Consider the following 23,106-nt stretch of genomic DNA (forward strand, 5'->3'; position numbering starts at 1 on the left):
ACTGTTCACTTGGCACCGTATTCTGGTATGGTTCTGAAGAATACATTGGTAGTTGGTAATAACTTGTATGCAGTACTTGGTACCTATGGAATAAAAATATCAGTATCAAATTTAAGGAAAGATGATTAATGAAAGCAAGTGCCTTGTTTAAAAAAGGTCATTGTCATTAATCTTGCAAAATATTTTCTTTTATTTAAAAATTTAGAGTTTCAAAGTGGTATATAAGAGTACTTCATGACCAATAACAAAGACTTTGGGATTACCATAACTCCCCTGATGCCATATCATTGGTTACAAAGCTATTCTTTGCCTGTGAAAATATAATATTGCACAGTTAGGTGTGTTGGGGGGGGCTGTGTTCAAGCTTTCCTTTAAAGCATTCAATCTTGGAAACTATAGAGACAAGGTATTTCTATTATAGCACTGCATATGATTTTCAGGTCAGGTGTGATTGAGGTTTAATCACACATGTGGAAGTTCAAAGTTATGGTTCCTATGTCATGTATAAAAACATAAAACAGCAGAGAGGTCAAGTATGTTCTGTGACAAGGGGTAAATTATCCTTTCACCCAGAGTCTAGGCATTGGGGCTACAGGTAAATTAGTATAACTTTGCATTTAATAAACGTTACTTGCAAAAAACTGTTTATTGATCATTAAGGTTCCAAAGTCAGGTATTCAAAAGTTAGGAATGACTTCATTAGTCTTTACAGGATTACATACAGCTTGTTCTACAAGACCTCTGCTTCATTGATTGTGCAAGATGAACAGCAAATGAGGCAGTGAGTAGCAGAAAGTTCTCTTGTGTTTAAAGCAATGGGCTGGGACCAAAGAAATCTGGGTTCTAGTCCTGGCTTTTCCACAAACTTTCCTTTTGATACTAGGCAAGAATGTCATTACACAAACATGCCTGGAGAGCAAATTAATGTACAAGCATTCAATTCTGGCATTTCCTAACTTTTGAGCACCTGATTTGGCAATCTTAACATTTTTATTTAACATTTTGATTCAGTCTTACAGTACACCATTTCAGCTGATGTGTTGTGCAGTTTTCTAGTTGGATAATGTTTCACTTCAATAGCTTGCATATATGTAGGAACGATTCCTTGAAGTTTGAATTCATATCTGCAAGAAAGCTGAGGGAATAAGTCTGGTTACTGGGAATCCTCTGCCTGCATTCCACACACAATCCAGCTACATTCCTCCCAAATTATCCTTTTGTTTGCATTTTTTAGAGCAGTGGCTCTCAAACTTTTTTACTGGTGACCCCTTTCACATAGCAAGCCTCTGAGTGTGACACCTCCCCCCCCTTATAAATTAAAAACACTTTTTTATCTATTTAACACCATCATACATGCTGGAGTCAAAGCAGGGTTTGGGGTGGAGGTTGACAGCTCGTGACCCCCCCATGTAATAACCTCGTGACCCCGAGGGGTCCCAACCCCCAGTTTGAGAACCTCTGTTCTAGAGCATGTAATTTATTCTTGAAATTAAGCTATTCTATATTATTGACAATTTGATGCCTATTCAGTGATACTGCTATTCTATATTTCTTACAGTAACTTGCAGTATAAAATTTCTTCTGTATGTGATGATTCAAATGTTAACCATCATTAACTTTATCTAACAATATAAAATAAAGTTTACTGCAGGTAACACTTTCATTCAGAGTCAAGTACTATTCAGCACTATTTGTTTGCTTGGTGCTCTGTGCAAGAAATCTGACCTGTGGTGCACCAAGTGCTGCACTTCTGTACAATTAATTTTCTCTCTGTACAGACTACTTTTATATACATAATTATAATAAGTGTAGATTGTTCTTTTTGCCCAAATTTACCATGAAGGGTTATGTATGGGCAACTCTCAATCTTTCTGTCAGCTGAATAACTGTTGCCAAGGTTATAGTTGAGTTGCATTCTTAAGAAACTTAACAGTATTAAGGGGTAGCCGTGTTAGTCTGGATCTGTAAAAAGCAACAGAGTCCTGTGGCATCTTTCTGTTAGTCTATAAGGTGCCACAGGACTCTGTCGCTTTTAACAGTATTTAATTAGTTAAAGCTAGAAATTTAGTGGAAATACATTAAACAAGTATCAGGGGGTAGCCGTGTTAGTCTGTATCTACAAAAACAACAAGGAGTCTGGTGGCACCTTAAAGGGTACGTCTATGCCCAGCCGCTAGTTCGGCGGCTGGCAATCGAACTTCTGGGTTCGACTTATCGCGTCTTGTCTGGACGCGATAAGTCGAACCCGGAAGTGCTCGCCGTCAACTGCGGTACTCCAGCTCGGCGAGAGGAGTACCGTGGAGTCGACGGGGGAGCCTGCCTGCCGCGTGTGGACCGAGCTAAGTTCGAACTAAGGTACTTCGAACTTCAGCTACGTTATTCACATAGCTGAAGTTGCGTACCTTAGTTCGATTTGGGGGTTTAGTGTAGACCAAGCCAAAGACTAACAGATTTATTTGAGCATAAGCTTTCGTGAGTAAAAACCTCACTTCTTCGGATGCTTGTTTTTGTTTACATTAAACAAATGCATTTGCACACATTTCATAATTATACATTCTTCTGCCTTCCTTACCTTTAACTTGTTCAACTGCAGGAGTCACGGAATAAACATGCTGTCATATAATCAGTAAGGTAACTGAATGGTTTCTCCTTTTGCCCTCTTCTTCCCCCACCACCTTCATTTTTGTAATCACAAGAGTCAGCTGAAGGTGTGGATAGTTCCATCATATTGAAGTACCACTTATCAGGCAAGTGTTTCTCAGGTTTAGACTGGGTTGTGAATTACTCACCATTACCAGTTTGTCCACTAGAATTCGTTCTCAAATTTGTGGTGTGGTTACGCCCAGGATCGTTCTTCTGTGGATACAACACTGTGGTTGACTGCAGTGGTTGTTGGGACAACTTCATTCTTTTCCTTATCTTTGTCTCGTTGCTGGATTGGGTGGTGGATCCTCTTGCTCCATAAAGTTCTATACTCAAATAGCTGATTTTTCTCAAACTTTGGCTGTTTTGTTTCAAATCATGGTTTCTTCAAGCTGATATTTAAATGCTTCCTCTGCCACACGTGGTAGCACCAGATGTAAAACGATAGTGTTCCTAACTATTTCTATCAGCTTGAAAGTTATTTTGCAGATTAGGCTGCTTATAAGCATCTTTCTTCTTACTTTTCAAATAAGTTTTCTGTCAGAGTTTGAGTGATCGCAGAACAAAAATCTAGGCTAGATTTTTGAAGATTTTTTTCGTACAGTTTCAGTTCAGCAGATAATTATTCCATTCCCCTTGAATATATGTAGCACCTTCCTTTATATTGCTTTTCACCTTTGCAACTTTGTCAGAAGCAAGCAAATGTATCCAAAACTTTGTTTCTTCCTTCATGGTGGATGAGAAATCTTTTAAGTTGTTCATGACTGGGATGTAAAACTCTTCCATAGAGATAGTGGCTTTTTAGTAAGCTAGTCACTTGTAAAATGAGTCATAGATTCCAAGCCAAAAGGGACCAGTGTTATCATCTAGTCTAGGGGTCTGCAACATTTCAGAAGTGGTGTGCCGAGTCTTCATTTATTCACTCTAATTTAAGGTTTCGCATGCCAATAATACATTTTAATGTTTTTTAGAAGGTCTCTTTCTATAAGTCTTTAATATATATCTAAATTATTGTTGTATGTAAAGTAAATAAGGTTTTTAAAATGTTTAAGAAGCTTCATTTAAAATTAAATTAAAATGCAGAGCCTCCTCGACCGGTGGCCAGGACCTGGGCAGTGTGAGTGCCACTGAAAATCAGCTCGCGTGCCGCCTTCAGCACGCGTGCCATAGGTTGCCTACCCCTGATCTAGTCTGACTTTCTGTATAACACAGGACGTACATTTCCCCAATAAGTCCCAAAACATATCTTTTTAGAAAAAACATCCAATCTTGGTTAAAAATTGTCAATGATGGAGACTTCACCAGGGCCCTTGGTAAATTGTTCCAATGATTAATTACTCTCACTGTTGGGAGTGGAGGTACGTTTTACTTCCAGTTTGAATTTGTCTTTCTTTAACTTGCAGCCATTGGATCATATACATTTCTCTGCTAAATTGAAGAACCCAATATTAAATATTTGTTCCCCACATAGCTACTTATAGACTGTAATCAAGTCACCCCTTAACCTTCTCTTTGTTAAGCTACATAGACAAAAGGAGCTCTATTACTGAAAGGGATGTTTTTCATGGCTCTTTTCTGAACTCTTTCCAATCTATAAACATTCTTCTTGATTTGTGAGCACCAGAACCAGAAAAAGTATTCCAGGAGCGGTCAAAGCCAAATACAGTGGTAAAATAGCCTTTATTCCTACTCAAGATTCCCCTGTTTATGCATCTCAGGGTTGCATTAGCCCTTTTGGCCATAGCATCTCACTGAGAGCTCATGCTCAGGTAATTAGATAGAGATCCCCATCCTATAAGCATGCCCTGTGTTCTTTATTCCTAGATGCATATGTATATATTTAGCTGTATTAAAAATGCATATTGTGTGCTTGTGGCCCATTTATCAAGCAGTCCAGATCACTCTGTATCAGTGACCTGTTCGCTTCATTATTTATCATTCCCCAAATTTTTGTCACCTGCAAACTATCCGTGATGATTTTGTTTTCTTCCAGGTCATTGATAAAAAACATTAAATAGCATAGGGCCAAGAACTGATCCCTGTGGTCCCCCTCTAGAAACACTCATTCAATGTTAACTCCCCTTTTACAATTATTTTGAGACATATCAGTTAGCTACCTTTGAATTGATTTAATTTGTGCCATGTTAATTTTATATCGTTCTGTTTTTTTAATCAAAATGTCATGTGGTACCAAGTCAAATGCTATACAGAAATGTGTTATCTCAGCACTATTACCTTTATCAACTCAACTTGTAATTTGTTGCAAAAAAATACTAAGTTTGGCAGGATCTATTTTCCATAAATCCATGTTGTTTGGCATTAATTATATTACACTCCTTTAATTCTTTATTAATCATTGTAGCAGTTAATGTGGCTTGACTGAGGGGACAAATGAGCTGAGTTTTTTGGATGCCAGGGCACTCAGCACTCTAGCTGATTCTACATCAGATAACTACAGGCTGCTTGCTAAGGTGTTAACTTTACATTGTACTCTTTCTTTATCTAGCTTTGCGTGAAAAGAGGACTGCTGTTGTTGCACAGCTGAAACAGCTTCAGTTAGAAACTGAGCCAATTGTCAAGATGTTTGAAGACCCAGAAACTACAAGACAAATGCAATCTACTAGGTAATATTTTCTTTAATACTCTAGACACTGTAGGAATTAATCTTCCCAGATGTCTTGTTGGACCAGTGCAAAGAAAAAAATTAACAGTTGTCAGTTTGAAGCTGAAAATCTTTGCTCCCTTTGCCTGTACCGGATGTTGATATTTATGCTGTGATGTCTTGGACCTCCATATGATGATATTCTGCTTTCCATTAATGATGTCTCTGTGAGGGAGAGCTTATACTTCAGGATGTTGACCACCAAAGTGGTTAAATACAGAAATAAAATAAAAATAAATCATCTTGTAAGAAATGTTTTGTCATACTTTAAATATTGTTTGTGTTTAGATGATGAAATAGGTAGAAAGGCCTTTGAAGTCATCCCTGAAAAGCCCAAGTGATACGTTAATTTTCTGCTGCTCTTTTCCCATAACATCTTCAAAGTAGACTATTGAAGTATCATCCTTCCAGGCACATAATTTGCTGTTGTAATCACCTTCAGGGGTGATGAAAATAACTTCTTAAACAGTTAGAAGCATCAGCAGCCTGAGGCCTGCCAGTTCAAGAAGTGAGTCTGAGGGCTTGTCTTCACTACAGGAGTAAAAAAAGCTCACACTTTGCCCAGATGTGGTTCTGCCTCTGCCAAGTGGCACAGGTCAGGCCTGTTGAGCCTCAGTGTCTCCTGCATGACTTGAAGAACTTTGCCTCTCATGGCTCCTGGTAAGTGGGGCCAGGTGGGTGTTGAGTCTTGTGCCTTCCACAGGATGTGAAGCTGGGATGGGGAGCCTCCAGGGATCTCTGCATTGTGGCCAGCTCGGGGCTAGCTCTAGGATGCAGGGGTTTGGCCGTGCCCATCACGGTGCATCCCCGCAATCCCCCCACCCCCCGCCCCCAAAGGGAGTAGAATTTTGCTTTTTGAGTCTGCCTTTGTTCTCACATGATACTGGGGCAGGCTGTATTTTGCGAAATGGCAGACTAAAATGATTAAAATGTATTTATGTATACATTTTACTGATTTGGAGTTTTTTATAACTATAAATTACCATAGGACATACACATCTCCATATTCACAGGTGAGAACTTACAATTACTATAGAGAAAGGTCAAGTTACTGTATTGCTCACCACTCTTGGGTCGGTGCTGCCCAGCTGACTAGGACCCCCATGTAATTTAAGTTTTGAGGGCAGCAGTTCACCTGCTTTCCCAGAAAACCCACAGCAAAGGGTCTTCTGGGCTCTTGTTCTGGGTCTTCTGGGCTCTTGTCATTATTTTTTTCGTTTTGTTGCTGATGGTATAATTCTCTATGCCTGCTGCGCCAGTCATAAAATCAACTCAAAGCAGTTAAAGTAGAAATGTCCTGAGGTTTTCCTCGGACTTAAATTAACTAAATACATCTTGCTTCAGTTTGTAGTTTAACAAATAGTAGGAAATAACTTTGTGCTGATTAGTACCTCAGGCAGTTATAGCTGTTTTGTTTAACTGTCGTCTTGTGCATTCTTTTTTCTTTCCATTTGTCAGCTAAGACATCTGCTGTTCAATTTGAATCTGCTTCATGTGTGACTTCCCACTAAGCAGTAGGGATAAGCTCCCTGGTGTATATCTGTTAGGACTCTCCCAACTTGTGAACTGTTACCACATATTTAGGGAGTTCGTGTCTCCAAAGTTGTATAAGGAATACCCTCTTTTCTTGATAAATCTGCTGACTAGAGGTTATAATGGTAAATGGTACTGTCTCTTTTTTTCCCTACTTACACATCTTGATACGCTTGCACTTGATAAGCTGTGAGTTGCTGCACACCACATCTGTGCTGCTTTGAGGGGAATCCTGTTTCTAGTAATTCATTACCTGTAGACCCTCACTGCTTCAGAGCTGTTTTGAGGAATTTCCTGCATACCTCAGATGTTGGAAGGTCACCAGGGCACCTGACCACTTAAATGTTCCTTTATGATGTATTCCTATCATGAAAATCTATGGATACTTTTTGCTATCTTTACAGTTCACACATGCATTCTTGCATGGACGGAAAGATATCTTATGACAATACCAATATTTTAAGGATGCTCTTGTCCAGACAGGTATCTATGATTAAGTATTGGTACAAGAACAAGATACTGTTAGAAGATGCTTACAAGAGTATATACAAGTGTGGCCTTGAGAGCCACAGGTTCAGGCAGCCTCCTCCCTGAGATTTTGTGGCAAGGTGCACAATAGGAACAGAACCTTTTAATTTATCTCAAGACACTTAATATCCTTGTTTTTGAGCTAGAAAGAGCAGTTCACGCCACATACAATAGGGCAAACTTTCCTACTAGTAGTAAAATGAGATCTTTAGAACAGCATGCAGATGCTTGCTTCTTTGAGTTTTGCGAATGCTTCTGACTTGTAGTTTGATTTAGTCAATTACACAAAATGCCTTACTGAGATCAGTTAACACTCAATAAGTTGGGGATTCAGAATGAATTATGTTTTTCAAGGTCTGTTGCCTAGACGTTTAAGGTTGGCACAAAGTGAATTGAAAGCAGCCAGATATTTATGCTGGAAAACTTCCCTTGTCTAGGAGGAATCTGTGTGAGAACTCTACCACCTCCTGTGTGAGGGGAGGCAAGGGGATGTGGTGGATCAAAGGTCTGCTATGTCTAATTTCCTGCTGGCTTTAGGCGTAGTTGAGAATCAAACCCTATGTATCCTGGAAAGCCACACAAGGGATACTTGCCAGTGCCTGAAGGCTCGTTTTACCTACCTGAAAACCTCAGTGTACTGTGACATAAGTTGTTGAAGCTCCCAGCATGGATAAATGCATATATGTTCTACTTGGCTAATGGTCTTACAAACTGTATGCTAAAATGTAATATTGTCATTCTTCCTCTTGTGGAATTAAGTACAGTGTACTGAATTGGTGCATATATCAGATTTTATAATTTTTTACATCGGTATTTCCTTAATATAATGTAAAAATATACTGTTGTGTTTCACACATCGTTGTGAAGGGCCTGCTCTTGTAGTTTAGGCTTCAAAATTGTCAGGTGCAACTAAGGGGAGTTTTCTTGTTTCATACAGGGATACAGCCCACCCACTATATGTGTTTTTCTTATAGTATATGGCACTGTTGACATTCACTGCTGTACTTTGAACTGGTGGAACTTCTCATGTAAAGAAGAATCATGATGTTAGGAACATTCAAGATGGGGAGAGTGTTGAGCTTTCATAAATCTGAAAGTTTGGCCAAACAAGGGAGATACCTTTGAGGGAACTCAGGGGATGCCCTTGTTACCTTGTGGATGCTGAAGTGATCAGGGCTATTTAATTACTCCAAGTCTCAATTTTGAAGTACACTGGACCCTCGCTAGAATGTGGGATTTGGGATCCGTGCACGGTACTGCGTTAAAATGAATTGCAATTAAATTAATTAAATTTGGGATCCATGGCCGCGACCGTGTTATATGTGAATTCATGCTAGATATAGACGCACATGCTAGCAATGGTCCGGTGGATATATTAGCATGGGTATATGGGATTGGAGTAGCCTTCCAGGACCTTGAGTGCCTCATGCTTCCCAGGTTAGCATAGGAGATGCATAACAAAGCTTTTTCCCATAAGGGAGTAACTTGTAGACTGAATCTATGACAGCTTTATTCTTCCCAGATAAATATCTGCATCTAGTAGATGGCAAACTATATTTACTTAGTGACTTTGACGAGGCAATGAATTTTTAATATGTAAAACTGCTTAGTTCAGTATCTGAGACTACACAGTGAGACTGGTTTAGGACTTAATTTTTATTAAAAAAAATCTGATCCCCATTTTTGAATGAAAACTCATAAGTGAAATCGTTAATCTTTTTCCTCTGTATTGAGGTTTTTAACACTCTTTATCAACTGAAACTTTCTAATTATTCTCCGTTCCTTCCATGTCTCAGTCTTCACAGTGGGGTGTTTCTCATCTCCGTGAGATCTGTAGGCAGAGCAGATCTTTGCTTTGAGCCTGGGGTTAGGACCACATTTCAGGAAGAACTCTCCAAAATTTTCTGCTCCAAGTAGCGCACATGGCAGTTTCCAGATCTTTGTAGCAGAGCTTCCACAGGTTTTTTTTAACAAAATGTCTGTTTCTTCATCAGTTTTGATGTTTTTCTCCTCAAAAACTGCTAAACTTCAAAAAATATTCTTCTGGCTTTCTGAGGAGGATTTGAAGAACACCTCTCCTAGACAGACAGTAGGCCGCACAAACTCAGCCCTCAGCTACCATGTGGGTGAGGTCTATGCTTAGATGGTTGAGCAGGCCACCCGAAAGCTCCTTTCCCTGAGACCAGGCAGGAATCAGTGGCATTGAACCAGGGTATATTTTTAAACCCCTCCCTGCTTCTCACCTACATATTGGATCCCTGTTCCCATAGCTTGCAGAGCAATCAGGAAAGTTTCACTGGAGCTTTCCTTAATCACTGAAGCTCACAGAAGGAAGAAATTCTTGCTCCAAGCCAGCATGTAGACAAGATCTGTGCTGAGGCAGTTGAGAAGGCCCCAGAGTGCACCCTCTCTCCCACAAGCTGTTTTTACTTGTGAGGGCTCAGCTCCATAAGAGGTACCAGTTGCTGTGACTCAGTTGTCTCCAATGGCTCTAGCTTGCTCAGTCTGTGCTGTCACTCCCCTTCCCTGAAAGATGGACTTACCTCCTTTCCCCTTCCAGGCTCCAGGGGTCCTACAGGAGGCCATCAAGTGGCTGTTTTCCTTAGGGAGGCATGCAGGACACATGCCTGCAGACTGTTGTTTCAGACTCCCAGGTAAAGCACTCTCCCCCTCACAAGATTGCCTTACCTTTTGTCTCAGGGGTTTGGCCCAGGGACTGTTGAATATGTTGCTTGCAATCAGTTAAACGAAGGAGAAATCTCTAAAACTGGGGTTTTGAGCATGGTACCTCAGACTTGGCTAATCTTCCCAGAATTAAGCACAATGAGTGTCTAACTTTACAGGTGCATATGTTTTTTTAGAGAATGAAAGACCTGTTTTTTTTTTTTTTTTTAAAGCTTGCAAATGGAAGGAGAGCTTTAATTTTTCCTCACCTGGTTTGAGGGTGTGAGTAAGGTGAAGTGAAAATTCCTTGGACTAAAAGGTCTTCATTACTACTCTCTGCCTGCTGCAGCTTCCTTGGTAAAGGGCATAATCATACCAGCTGACAAGAGTATTCCTGCCAAACCCACAGACTAGAGAAATAAGATTATCACTCAGCTAAACTTTAATGCATGCACATGAGCCTTGAGAATATTCTCTTGTCTGTATTCTCTTATCATGGAGATCTTTGTTCAACTGGGAGGCCATTGTTGAGCATATACCTAAATAAATACATTACATAAAATCTACCTTTAATGAGATTTCATTAGCAACTTTCCATGACTGATGCATCACCTAAGATGTGCTGACATTCAAACTTCCAAAGGCTTGTTCTGGGGACACCTGTTGTGCCATGGTAAGAAACCAGAATTGCAGAATATCACCTGATATCCTTCCAAATATTTTGTTGATGAGCTCTTTGGGGAGTGTAGAGACAAAGCAGTCATTGAGCACTGATGTTTTAGACATAGGATTAAGTCCCTCCCTCCTTCCAGTGAGAGTGTCTTAAAACAACCTTATCTCTTTGTTCCCTTTGAAGCCATTTTTCTTCCAGGTTCCAGTATAAAGATTGCACATTAGGAGGAAGCTATTGCTCATTTTTCTCAGAGTTGGAATATCAAGGCTGGGTTCTCTGGAAAACCATCTAACCCCTAAAGTTTCTCTTGAATTTCCAAAGTTGGGGTTGCTCTTCCCTCCCCATGGGAGTAAACTACCCAAGCAAATGGGTGCTTGACACAATCAGGGAAGGATATTCAACAGAACTCACACATTGTCCCAGGAACAAGATTATCCTTTTCCTAAAAAGTAAATTAAAATAAACCATGCGCAACAAGAACCTTTGTATCAGAAGAGAAAGATTCAGTAGTCCATCTCCTACACACTGGAGAACTAGAACCGATTTCATGTGGAGAGAGAGATTTTGAAAAGGGCACATTATTATTTGTGGTGCAAAGAGAAATAATGGTATACAGCCCATTTTATATCTCGGGTCTCTCAACAAGGAGATGGATGATATTCCAGGGGAAATACTCTAGTGCTATCATTACAGCATTGTTCCCCGAACTTCAGAATATGAAAATAAACCTCTTAGAGATCTATTAAGGATATAATTGGGTTGAGTCACATGAATGTCAGCTTCTGCTACAATAAGAAACATTTTCAGTAGAGTACATCCCTTTTGGACTTGTAAATTCTGCATGGGTATTAACGAATGCCATCCTTCATGTGAAAGGGATACTACCCTTGTCTGGCCAATCTTCTCATTATGTTACGTAGGGCCTGCCACCATTGATACCAATCTTTAGAAACATGGCAGTGTTTGGGAGAAAGACGTAATGGAACAGGGTGCCCCAATAGCCCTTATGCTCCTTTCAGTTCTACTTGGTAAATTGAATTCTCCCTCCCAGTGGATTATTTATGACTTTATACAGTGCACTGTAAAGACTGTCTGATGTGGAGGGAACTGAAGGAAAATCCTGTTTTGTCTGTGAATTTTCATTCTAGGATCTTCCGTGTCACAGTCCAACTCTCCCGCAGAGGACTGCATTATATCCAGTGTTTTTTTTAGCTGTTGCTCACGTTTGAAAGGCGGAGGGTGTTCCTCTGAGAAATCCCTACATTTTATGTCAGTGTGCTGCTGCAAATCGTTTGAGTTGAATATCAATATTAAATTTTTATATAGTACATTTCCAAAGCTGAAAAATATTATTGTTCGGAAGAGTTCATCCTGACGGACTGTCCTAAAATCAGGCTTGGAACAAAAATCTGCCTGTTTCCAGTTGCTGTGGGAATAGGGATCCATTGTCAAGACTGTCTGATGTGGAGGACCCTAGAATGAAAATTCACAGCTAAGTCAATTATCCTTATCCCCATTGCTCTTGTAAATGAAGTATCAATAACTGTACAAGTTTCAGAGTAACAGCCGTGTTAGTCTGTATCCGCAAAAAGAAGAACAGGAGTACTTGTGGCACCTTAGAGACTAACAAATTTATTAGAGCATAAGCTTTCGTGGACTACAGCCCACTTCTTCGGATGCATATAGAATGGAACATATAATGAGGAGATATATATACACACATACAGAGAGCATAAACAGGTGGGAGTTGTCTTACCAACTCTGAGAGGCCAATTAATTAAGAGGAAAAAAAAAAAAAAAAACCTTTTGAAGTGATAATCAAGCTAGCCGAGTACAGACAGTGTGATAAGAAGTGTGAGAGTACTTACAAGGGGAGATAGTCAACGTTTGTAATGGCTCAGCCATTCCCAGTCCTTATTCAAACCGGAGTTGATTGTGTCTAGTTTGCATATCAATTCTAGCTCTGTAGTCTCTCTTTGGAGTCTGTTTTTGAAGTTTTTCTGTTGTAATATAGCCACCCGCAGGTCTGTCACTGAATGACCAGACAGGTTAAAGTGTTCTCCCACTGGTTTTTGAGTATTTTGATTCCTGATGTCAGATTTGTGTCCATTAATTCTTTTGCGTAGAGACTGTCCGGTTTGGCCAATGTACATGGCAGAGGGGCATTGCTGGCACATGATGGCATAGATCACATTGGTAGATGTGCAGGTGAACGAGCCCCTGATGGTATGGCTGATGTGATTAGGTCCTATGATGATGTCACTTGAATAGATATGTGGACAGAGTTGGCATCGGGGTTTGTTACAAGGATAGGTTCCTGGGTTAGTGGTTTTGTTCAGTGATGTGTGGTTGCTGGTGAGTATTTGCTTTAGGTTGGGGGGTTGTCTGTAAGCGAGGACAGGTCTGTCTCCCAAGATCTGTGAGAGTAAAGGATCATCTTTCAGGATAGGTTGTAGATCTCTGATGATGCGCTGGAGAGGTTTTAGTTGGGGGCTGAAGGTGACAGCTAGTGGTGTTCTGTTATTTTCTTTGTTGGGCCTGTCTTGTAGGAGGTGACTTCTGGGTACTCGTCTGGCTCTGTCAATCTGTTTTTTCACTTCAGCAGGTGGGTATTGTAGTTTTAAGAATGCTTGATAGAGATCTTGTAGGTGCTTGTCTCTATCCGAGGGATTGGAGCAAATGCGGTTATATCTTAGAGCTTGGCTGTAGACAATGGATCGTGTGGTGTGTCCTGGATGGAAGCTGGAGGCATGTAGGTAAGTGTAGCGGTCAGTAGGTTTCCGGTATAGGGTGGTATTGATGTGACCATCGCTTATTAGCACAGTAGTGTCCAGGAAATGGACCGCTTGTGTGGATTGATCTAGGCTGAGGTTGATGGTGGGATGGAAATTATTGAAATCATGGTGAAATTCCTCAAGGGCTTCTTTTCCATGGGTCCAGATGATGAAGATGTCATCAATGTAGCGCAAGTAGAGTAGGGGCGTTAGGGGACGAGAGCTAAGGAAGCGTTGTTCTAAGTCAGCCATAAAAATGTTGGCATATTGTGGGGCCATGCGGGTACCCATAGCAGTGCCGCTGACTTGAAGGTATATATTGTCCCCAAATGTGAAATAGTTGTGGGTGAGGACAAAATCACAAAGTTCAGCCACCAGGTTAGCTGTGACATTATCAGGGATACTGTTCCTGATAGCTTGTAGTCCATCTTTGTGTGGAATATTGGTGTAGAGGGCTTCTACGTCCATAGTGGCCAGGATGGTGTTTTCTGGAAGATCACCGATGGATTGTAGTTTCCTCAGGAAGTCAGTGGTGTCTCGAAGATAGCTGGGAGTGCTGGTAGCGTAGGGTCTTAGGACAGAGTCTACATAACCAGACAAGCCTGATGTTAGGGTGCCAATGCCTGAGATGATGGGGCGTCCAGGATATCCAGGTTTATGGATCTTGGGTAGCAAATAGAATACCCCTGGTCGGGGTTCTAGGCATGTGTCTGTACGGATTTGTTCCTGTGCTTTGTCAGGGAGTTTTTTTAGCAGATGGTGTAGTTTCTTTAGGTAATCCTCAGTGGGATCAGAGGATAATGGCCTGTAGAATGTGGTGTTAGAGAGCTGTCTAGCAGCCTCCTGGTCATATTCCAATTTATTCATGATGACGACAGCACCTCCTTTGTCAGCCTTTTTGATTATGATGTCAGGGTTGTTTCTGAGGCTGTAGATGGCGTTGTGTTCAGCATGGCTGAGGTTATGTGGCAAGTGATGTTGCTTTTCCACAATTTCAGCCTTTGCACGTCGACGGAAGCAATCTATGTAGAAATCCAGTCTGTTGTTTCGACCGTCCGGAGGAGTCCATGCAGAATCCTTTTTTTTGTAGTGCTGGTAGGGAGGATTCTGTGGGTTAGTATGCTGTTCAGAGGTATGTTGGAAATATTCTTTGAGTCGGAGACGTCGAAAGTAGGATTCTAGGTCACCGCAGAACTGTATCATATTCATGGGTCTGGAGGGACAAAAGGAGAGGCCCCGAGATAGGACAGACTCTTCTGCTGGGCTAAGAGTATAGCTGGAAAGATTAACAATATTGCTGGGTGGGTTAAGGGAACTACTGTTGTGGCTGCTTGTGGCATGTAGCAGTTTAGATAGTTTAGTGTCCTTTTTCCTTTGTAGAGAGGCAAAGTTTGTCTTGTAAATGGCTTGTCTAGTTTTTGTAAAGTCTATCCATGAGGAAGTTTGTGTGGAAGGTTGGTTTCTTATGAGAGTATCCAGTTCTGAGAGCTCATTCTTAATCTTTCCCTGTTTGCTGTATAGGATGCTGATCAGGTGGTTTCGCAGTTTCTTTGAGAGTGTGTGACACAGTCTCTCAGCATAGTCTGTGTGATATGTAGATTGTAATGGATTTTTTACCTTTAGTCCTTTTGGTATGATGTCCATCTGCTTGCATTTGGAAAGGAAGATGATGTCTGTCTGTATCTGTACGAGTTTTTTCATGAGGTTGATGGATTTCCATTCCATACGGCTAAATGCAGTGCCTTGCATAATGACAAGTTTCAGAGTAACAGCCGTGTTAGTCTGTATCCGCAAAAAGAAGAACAGGAGTACTTGTGGCACCTTAGAGACTAACAAATTTATTAGAGCATAAGCTTTCGTGGACTACAGCCCACTTCTTCGGATGCATATAGAATGGAACATATAATGAGGAGATATATATACACACATACAGAGAGCATAAACAGGTGGGAGTTGTCTTACCAACTCTGAGAGGCCAATTAATTAAGAGGAAAAAAAAAAAAAAAACTTTTGAAGTGATAATCAAGCTAGCCGAGTACAGACAGTGTGAGAGTCTACAGCCAAGCTCTAAGATATAACCGCATTTGCTCCAATCCCTCGGATAGAGACAAGCACCTACAAGATCTCTATCAAGCATTCTTAAAACTACAATACCCACCTGCTGAAGTGAAAAAACAGATTGACAGAGCCAGACGAGTACCCAGAAGTCACCTCCTACAAGACAGGCCCAACAAAGAAAATAACAGAACACCACTAGCTGTCACCTTCAGCCCCCAACTAAAACCTCTCCAGCGCATCATCAGAGATCTACAACCTATCCTGAAAGATGATCCTTTACTCTCACAGATCTTGGGAGACAGACCTGTCCTCGCTTACAGACAACCCCCCAACCTAAAGCAAATACTCACCAGCAACCACACATCACTGAACAAAACCACTAACCCAGGAACCTATCCTTGTAACAAACCCCGATGCCAACTCTGTCCACATATCTATTCAAGTGACATCATCATAGGACCTAATCACATCAGCCATACCATCAGGGGCTCGTTCACCTGCACATCTACCAATGTGATCTATGCCATCATGTGCCAGCAATGCCCCTCTGCCATGTACATTGGCCAAACCGGACAGTCTCTACGCAAAAGAATTAATGGACACAAATCTGACATCAGGAATCAAAATACTCAAAAACCAGTGGGAGAACACTTTAACCTGTCTGGTCATTCAGTGACAGACCTGCGGGTGGCTATATTACAACAGAAAAACTTCAAAAACAGACTCCAAAGAGAGACTACAGAGCTAGAATTGATATGCAAACTAGACACAATCAACTCCGGTTTGAATAAGGACTGGGAATGGCTGAGCCATTACAAACGTTGACTATCTCCCCTTGTAAGTACTCTCACACTTCTTATCACACTGTCTGTACTCGGCTAGCTTGATTATCACTTCAAAAGGTTTTTTTTTTTTTTTTTCCTCTTAATTAATTGGCCTCTCAGAGTTGGTAAGACAACTCCCACCTGTTTATGCTCTCTGTATGTGTGTATATATATCTCCTCATTATATGTTCCATTCTATATGCATCCGAAGAAGTGGGCTGTAGTCCACGAAAGCTTATGCTCTAATAAATTTGTTAGTCTCTAAGGTGCCACAAGTACTCCTGTTCTTCTAATAACTGTACAGTTTTGATCAATTCCGTATCTTTATTTTTTTCAGCTTTTAAGATGTTAATATATATTTGACCTTTTGAGTAAGTCTTTGTATATAGGTTGAGTTAATTTTTTTTTAATCTGTTTCTCGCCAAACTGTATTTGCTCTGAACAAGTCATTGCTAATTTCTGGTACAACACCAAAGATAGTAAAAAGTCCTTGGCTTGTTTATAGTTTCCTGGAGATCTTTGAAAAATACTGGTGGTCTCAAATTTGTAAATTGGTGGACATCCTGAGTGAAGATTAATTTGTCTATAAAGTGCTTTAAGATCCTTTTGTAATTTCATAAATGCAGTATAATATTGTTATTGATGATTGATTTGCATGCAAAACTCCCCCACACCCAAGTTCTTAGTATGCAGTGGATTGTTTCTTATTAACGGCATGATTGTTTTTTCAGCTAACAGTGGCACTAGGGCAGTACACATTAGTGCTCCTTAAAAAATGCAAGTCCATTTTTCTCACCTTGTAATAACTTGCTGAGAAGCTAAGCTGTTTCTCTGCATCACTCTTTACTGCAGAGGGTATTGCAGGAAGGTGACTACATTGAACCTGCTCTTTTCTGGTAATAAAAATGAAGTGCTTTCAGAGATTGAGGTGTCAGAAGTAGAAGTGCTGGAACAAATTGATAATTTAACAAGTTACCAGACCCAGAAGGTATATATTAGAGTTCTGAAAACTCTGAAGTATGACACATGTGACCAGCTAGCAAAAATATACAATCCCATTAAGAACAGCTACCGTATTGGAGGGTACCAAATGTTGTACCTATATATAGAAAACATAGTTCTAGGGGTGATCTGGGGATGACCAGTAAGCCTTACATCTCTTCTTGGTAAATTGGTGGAAACGAGGGGGTTCCGAGAAAGGTGATATGAGAGGTAGACTAGGGGCATGGAAAATCTCTCCTTGTAGAACAGTTTAAAAGATTAGGGTGGTTTACCTAAGAAATCAGATTAAGAGGGGACATGATAAAAGCTTATAAAATCATGAATGGTAGAGAATGAAGCTTGGATGCTTCTGTTCTCTCTGTTGCATAACAAGGGGACACTCAGTGAAATGGAAAGGTGGCAAATTCAAAACTGACCAAAGGGAAATATTTTTTCACCAGCTGCATGATTGGATAGAACTCAGTTGACATAGGATGTAATTTGAGTCCAAAGGATAATGGCTCCACTCTAGTCCGTGGTAGTTTTGCCACTGAGTTCAGTGGTTCTGGGACTTCATCCCAAGAACTTATCAATATTTAGCGGGATTGGACATTTATACGGAGAACAAGAATATCCAGAGTTGTTATAGTGAATGCTAAATTCTTTAGTTCATTTGACAGCACATCATGGCTATTCGGATTCACAATTTATTCTGTATACTCAGTCCCCTTGGTTTGTGTGGGCCTTTCACGCAGCAACAGATTTTTTTTTTAAAAAATCATAGGGATACTCAGGGAAAGTTTAAAAAAAGAGACTGTTGTGTGTTCCTTTTAATAGCTTTATTTAGTATTACACATTAACTTGTGATGGTCAGTTTAAAACTGATGTTTTTACAGATCTTTATTTTTGTTACAGAGATGGTCGAATGCTCTTTGATTATCTAGCTGACAAGCATGGGGTAAGTTTTTTTTTTTTATTTTATTTTTACATTTTAAAATATGTAAAAGTAACAGGCTAAATTATATTCAATCCAACAGTCTTGCAATACCAAGAACATGGCACCTGGCCTATCTGTGTAGTTTAAATGTAGCTGATGTGCAAAACTTCTTGCATGAAAATGTTTAAAAGCTTAAATTGAACTAAATATGTTACAAACTTATAAAAGCAAGGAAATCTGGATATTAACTGCATCTTTAAAACTTGTGGTTATGCTTAAATATTGTAGTACTTTCTTCTGACATTAGTGTTACTGTATTCAGCAGAATTAATAAAGGATGAAGTAATTATTTCAGTTTCTGTGTTTTAGTTTGTCTGGTCACTGCTATCATTGCACTTATCATCCAAAGATCCTGAAGTTCTTTACAGGCTACTTACATATCTGTAATTAAATGTGACTCTACCCACTATTGAGTCATTTCACAACCCATTGCTATACTATCTCTTTCATAATGAAGACAAACATTTTGTATTCTTTCTCAGTTTAGACAGGAGTACCTAGACACACTCTACAGGTATGCAAAGTTCCAGTATGAATGTGGCAACTATTCAGGAGCTGCAGAATATCTCTACTTTTTTAGGGTTTTGGTAAGTAGTTGTTTTTTTTCTTAAGTATTTAGGCCACTTTGTTTTCTGTAAAAATTCTTAAATATCCTGATTTATAAACTTCTTGAGACAATTATTCAATACAAGAGGAATACTGAAAAGATACACAAGCTCAGAATTAATGATTCTAATTAGTTATTTGCTAACAGTTTCATATTCTGTTTGTGATTATAGGGGAAAACTCTGGTCTGTGTACAGTAATCTATTTAGATTGCAGGATCCTTTTGTCAGGGAACATGTTTTCATTTGTATCTTGCACAATACCAAGAGTATGGTCAGTCATTCACAAATAATATGATATTGCATAGTAACTGTTGGAAAAAAACTTTTCAATCACTAAACTTGTGAAAATTTAATTTTTCTTTAAGACAGAGTTCAAGCTTATTTGCATTACAATTGTCTTTTCATGGATGCTCTCCAATAACAAAATCCAGGATTTTGTCTATTCGGGTTGACATGAATGCGCCTGCCATTTTGTTAGTTTCGTCGGTTCTGTTCTTGAGATCAAATAGAGCATTCTGTTTACAAGAATTCTGCTCTGCTAGAAGTAAATGTAAAACACCTGCCTAATTTCAAGAATGGAAAAGTGAAACAGAAAAGTTTCTCAGTATGGCATATACATGAATAGACCGAAACCTAGTTTGTATGTTTGTTTAGTCTTATCATACCTCACTATGATCTTTAGAATTGCAATGTTAAAAATGAACAATTTTAGCAAAATTTTCATGTGCTAATTTTTGTTCTAATTTAAATTTTAAAATTTGTAAAAGTTGTAACTAACTGTATTAGGTACTTCCTGTTTCTTCCTATAAATCTAAACTGGAAGAATATTATAAATTATAACAGCTAAGAATAAGCATTTGCAATCTAATTCCTGTGCACAAAAAGTGGTGGTGAAAAGTTTACAGGTAAATTGAAGGTAATCAGTGGTAATGCTGAACTTACAGCTTCCTATCAAGAATTCCATCTGTCTTCTCTTGAATATTATGGAGGATTTAGAAGAGTAAAAGTTGTGCTTTAGAAATGTTAACAGCTTAAACAAGGATTGTAGAACCAGAGCCATGGTTTCATTACAACTACATGAAAAGAGTTGGTTATTCATATCATTTGTTAATGCTGGGAGTGAATTTTGAGAATGAAGATTTAGTGTCTTGTTAGAATCCCAGCACAGTAAATTTATTGTTGCTGATCAGTGAGTGACTGTGCTGTTTTTCTAGCAAATGGAAATTTAAGGTAACTGCTGGAAAATCCAGATATTGAAACTATTCTAGCATATCCATCACTGAAAGCAGTTCTCTATGAAGAGCCAACTGTAATGACATGGAGTTGAGCCAAATAGTGCACATGAACCTTAGCAGCAAAAAATTCCTGCCAAAGTGCAGCAAAAAGCTTTTCACATTGGCACTTGGAACATGTGTAATTCTAATAACATTATGTCCCTTTCTAGAATGTATGAATGGTATTTGCAAAATAATTCCTAGTAATTGTGTATATTTTCTGTATTTTGTTTCTTGCCGTTAATCTATATTTCTTTTTACTATATTCTATATTTTATTTAATCTTTTGGATTAAATTCAGTGGTTCTGCTTATTCTGTTAATAGGCTACAATTAGACGTTAAGTGGGTTCCAAAGCAAATAACTAATAGATTTTCACAACAATAATACAATGTTTGTTTACCAAAATAAGGCTGAAAGAGTGGGGAGAACTTATTTCAGTATTGGGATAGCTTTTGACAAGAGGAATCTTATGTGAACCATTACTCATTAAACCTTTGTATACAATAACCTATTCAATGAGGTGTACATTTTATGTATTTGTGAAGAACTATTTTTTGTGTTTTTGTTTGATAGAGATGCTATGGGCATCATGAGCAGTTGTCCTAAATCTTCTCTGTTTCAGAATTTGAGCATGTTTTTATAAAAAAAAAAAAAAAAGCTATATTGGTTCTTAAAAATTACTCTTAAAAGCAGTTTTAGTAAAAATAATGCATGCTTCTGGTATGTTAGTACCTTGAGCGGATACTTACGTTACTCTTTTTGGTGGGAGAAGATTCATTTAAAGTAATGGTTAGTGAAACATAAGCTATGAAAGAACCATTGTAACTATGATCTGAGATTAGAATTTGACACTCTGAATGACCTAGTGTAGTTCAGTGTTGTATAAACCAAACCTGATTGACCCCAGAACTACCCTTACTTGAAACAGACTTGGTGATCTGCTCTGTGAAAAATAGCTTTTAGGGCGGGGGTTGGATATGTTCAGGGACATACTGCCTAATTTAGTAGGACATGTTTCTTTTGCCACATACTTTTATCTGAAAGGATTTTCTACCTCTTTGAGGTGGTCTTTGCATATTCTCACTTGTGGGATGTGATTCTCTAGGGACCATTGAGTTTTGGGAACCTCTTCTAAAAGCATTGCTTGTTAAGACTGCACGAGCAGCTCTGTATGGCACCAAACATTCGGAGCTAAAGTTATTAAAGTGCCAAGTGGTCGTCAACCATTTCAATTCTTTTTCTGTTTTGCTGTCAGTTTGGGTACCATCACTGTGTGCCTGGAATCTTGATTTTTTTGTTTTTGTTTTTTGTGGTGGTATGGTTTTTTTTTTATCCAAACTTTTCTGTTTTATAAGGAGCAGATTTAATATAGTTTAATAGTTTTGCTAGTCCTGAAATGGTTTTAGCTCAGTGGTCCCCAAACTTTTTACCTTGCGCCTCTCCCTCCCCTGAAGCCAGGGCCAGGAATGGGGCCGTGACTCCGGGAGGGTGGGAAATGGACAAGGGTAAGGGGGGCTCGGGCCGGGAGTGGAGCTGTGGCCGGGGCCCTGGGTGCTTGGCCAGGAGTGGAGCTCGGTGGTGCTCGCTCTCCACCCCCCCCCCCCCATGGGGGGACTGACCCAGCCCCCATCTGCACCCACATGAATGTTTCTCCGTGCCCCCTTAGGGGTTGCGCGCTATTTTTTTATTAACCAATTTTTTTATTTAGAAAAACTTAGGCCAAGTGAGTGTATGGAATTTTATATTTTAAAAATAGTACCAGCAGGTATCTAATAAATTTGACCAAGTAAAAGTGTTAAATTATTGTGCTTATTGTAACTGTGTTTACTAATTTGAACAGGTTCCATCAACAGATAGAAATGCTTTGAGCTCACTCTGGGGAAAACTGGCATCTGAAATTTTAATGCAGAACTGGGATGCAGCCATGGAAGATCTTACAAGATTGAAAGAGACTGTAGATAATAATGTGAGTGAAAGTTTGAGCACATTCATATATTTAAGCTAAAGGATGGGCAGACTAAGAAAAACATGAAAAAATCTTGCCAGTTTAAAAACACTATCTTTTTTTGGAGCTATCTCACACTTTGCTCTGAGGAGAAGCTATGGTTTACATTGCTCTTTTGCAGTCTCTTCTTGCCAAGAAGTGTTTGCAAAGGAGCCACGTCCAGTCCTCATCTGTTGGAGGGAAGACCACAAGTGTGGCTTTTTTGGGGGAGTAAAAAAAGGGAAAAGAGCAAAAGGGATAAACAAGGGTCCTGGAAGATTCCTTGAAAAGAGAATGGAGAGACTCAGACATACATGAAATTTCAGTACAAAATCTAAGCCACAAAGAGGAAATAAATGAATTTCAGGAGAATTTTTGTAAAGACACTGATTTATTGAAATTAGTGCAATAAAATATTTTATTTGAATTGTCATATAGCTAAAAATCTCTTGCTCCTTGAAATTGTTCATGCTTCCCTTTCATCCGATTTGAAAATGTTTGTGAATTTGAAAGATGCTTCCATTAAACTAAAATAAATCCCTATCATACAGGCATGTCTGCAGCCTCCAGAAGGATTAAATTAAGGGTGGGGTATCATCAGAAGAATGCATGCTGGGGCATCACAGCATGTGGAAGTTGTTTTCTGGTTGAGTACTGAATGGTATTTACTATTCCCTGTCCCCATAAGGCATGAAGATTCATTACAATTTTCAAGGCCACATTTTACATAAAAATAACATCTGTCTGAAAATAGTATAAACTAATCTGTGTTCACTAACTAATAAAGATTTGAGAAAATTTCTTTATTTTTGTTTTCAGTATTTGTCATAACTTTGCTTAGTTAGTTTCTTCTGTCTTTTGAAGAGAGGGGATCCTGGCGTTAGCCTGTAAGTAGCTGTTG

At 39.3% G+C, this 23,106-nt stretch overlaps 1 protein-coding gene across 1 annotated transcript in view; it reads left to right on the top strand.

The window, feature by feature from the left end:
* The window catches only part of EIF3E (eukaryotic translation initiation factor 3 subunit E), a 61,597-nt gene that overhangs the window by 6,518 nt on the left and 31,973 nt on the right, over positions 1 to 23,106 (top strand). Inside the window, exons 3-6 of the mRNA XM_054017533.1 lie at positions 5,150 to 5,267; positions 18,256 to 18,298; positions 18,820 to 18,924; positions 22,062 to 22,187. Coding sequence (XP_053873508.1) covers positions 5,150 to 5,267; positions 18,256 to 18,298; positions 18,820 to 18,924; positions 22,062 to 22,187 — 392 coding nt within the window. The remainder of the gene's footprint in view (positions 1 to 5,149; positions 5,268 to 18,255; positions 18,299 to 18,819; positions 18,925 to 22,061; positions 22,188 to 23,106) is intronic.

The sequence above is a fragment of the Malaclemys terrapin genome, chromosome 2, assembly GCF_027887155.1.
Source record: "Malaclemys terrapin pileata isolate rMalTer1 chromosome 2, rMalTer1.hap1, whole genome shotgun sequence".
Lineage (NCBI taxonomy): Eukaryota > Metazoa > Chordata > Testudines > Emydidae > Malaclemys > Malaclemys terrapin.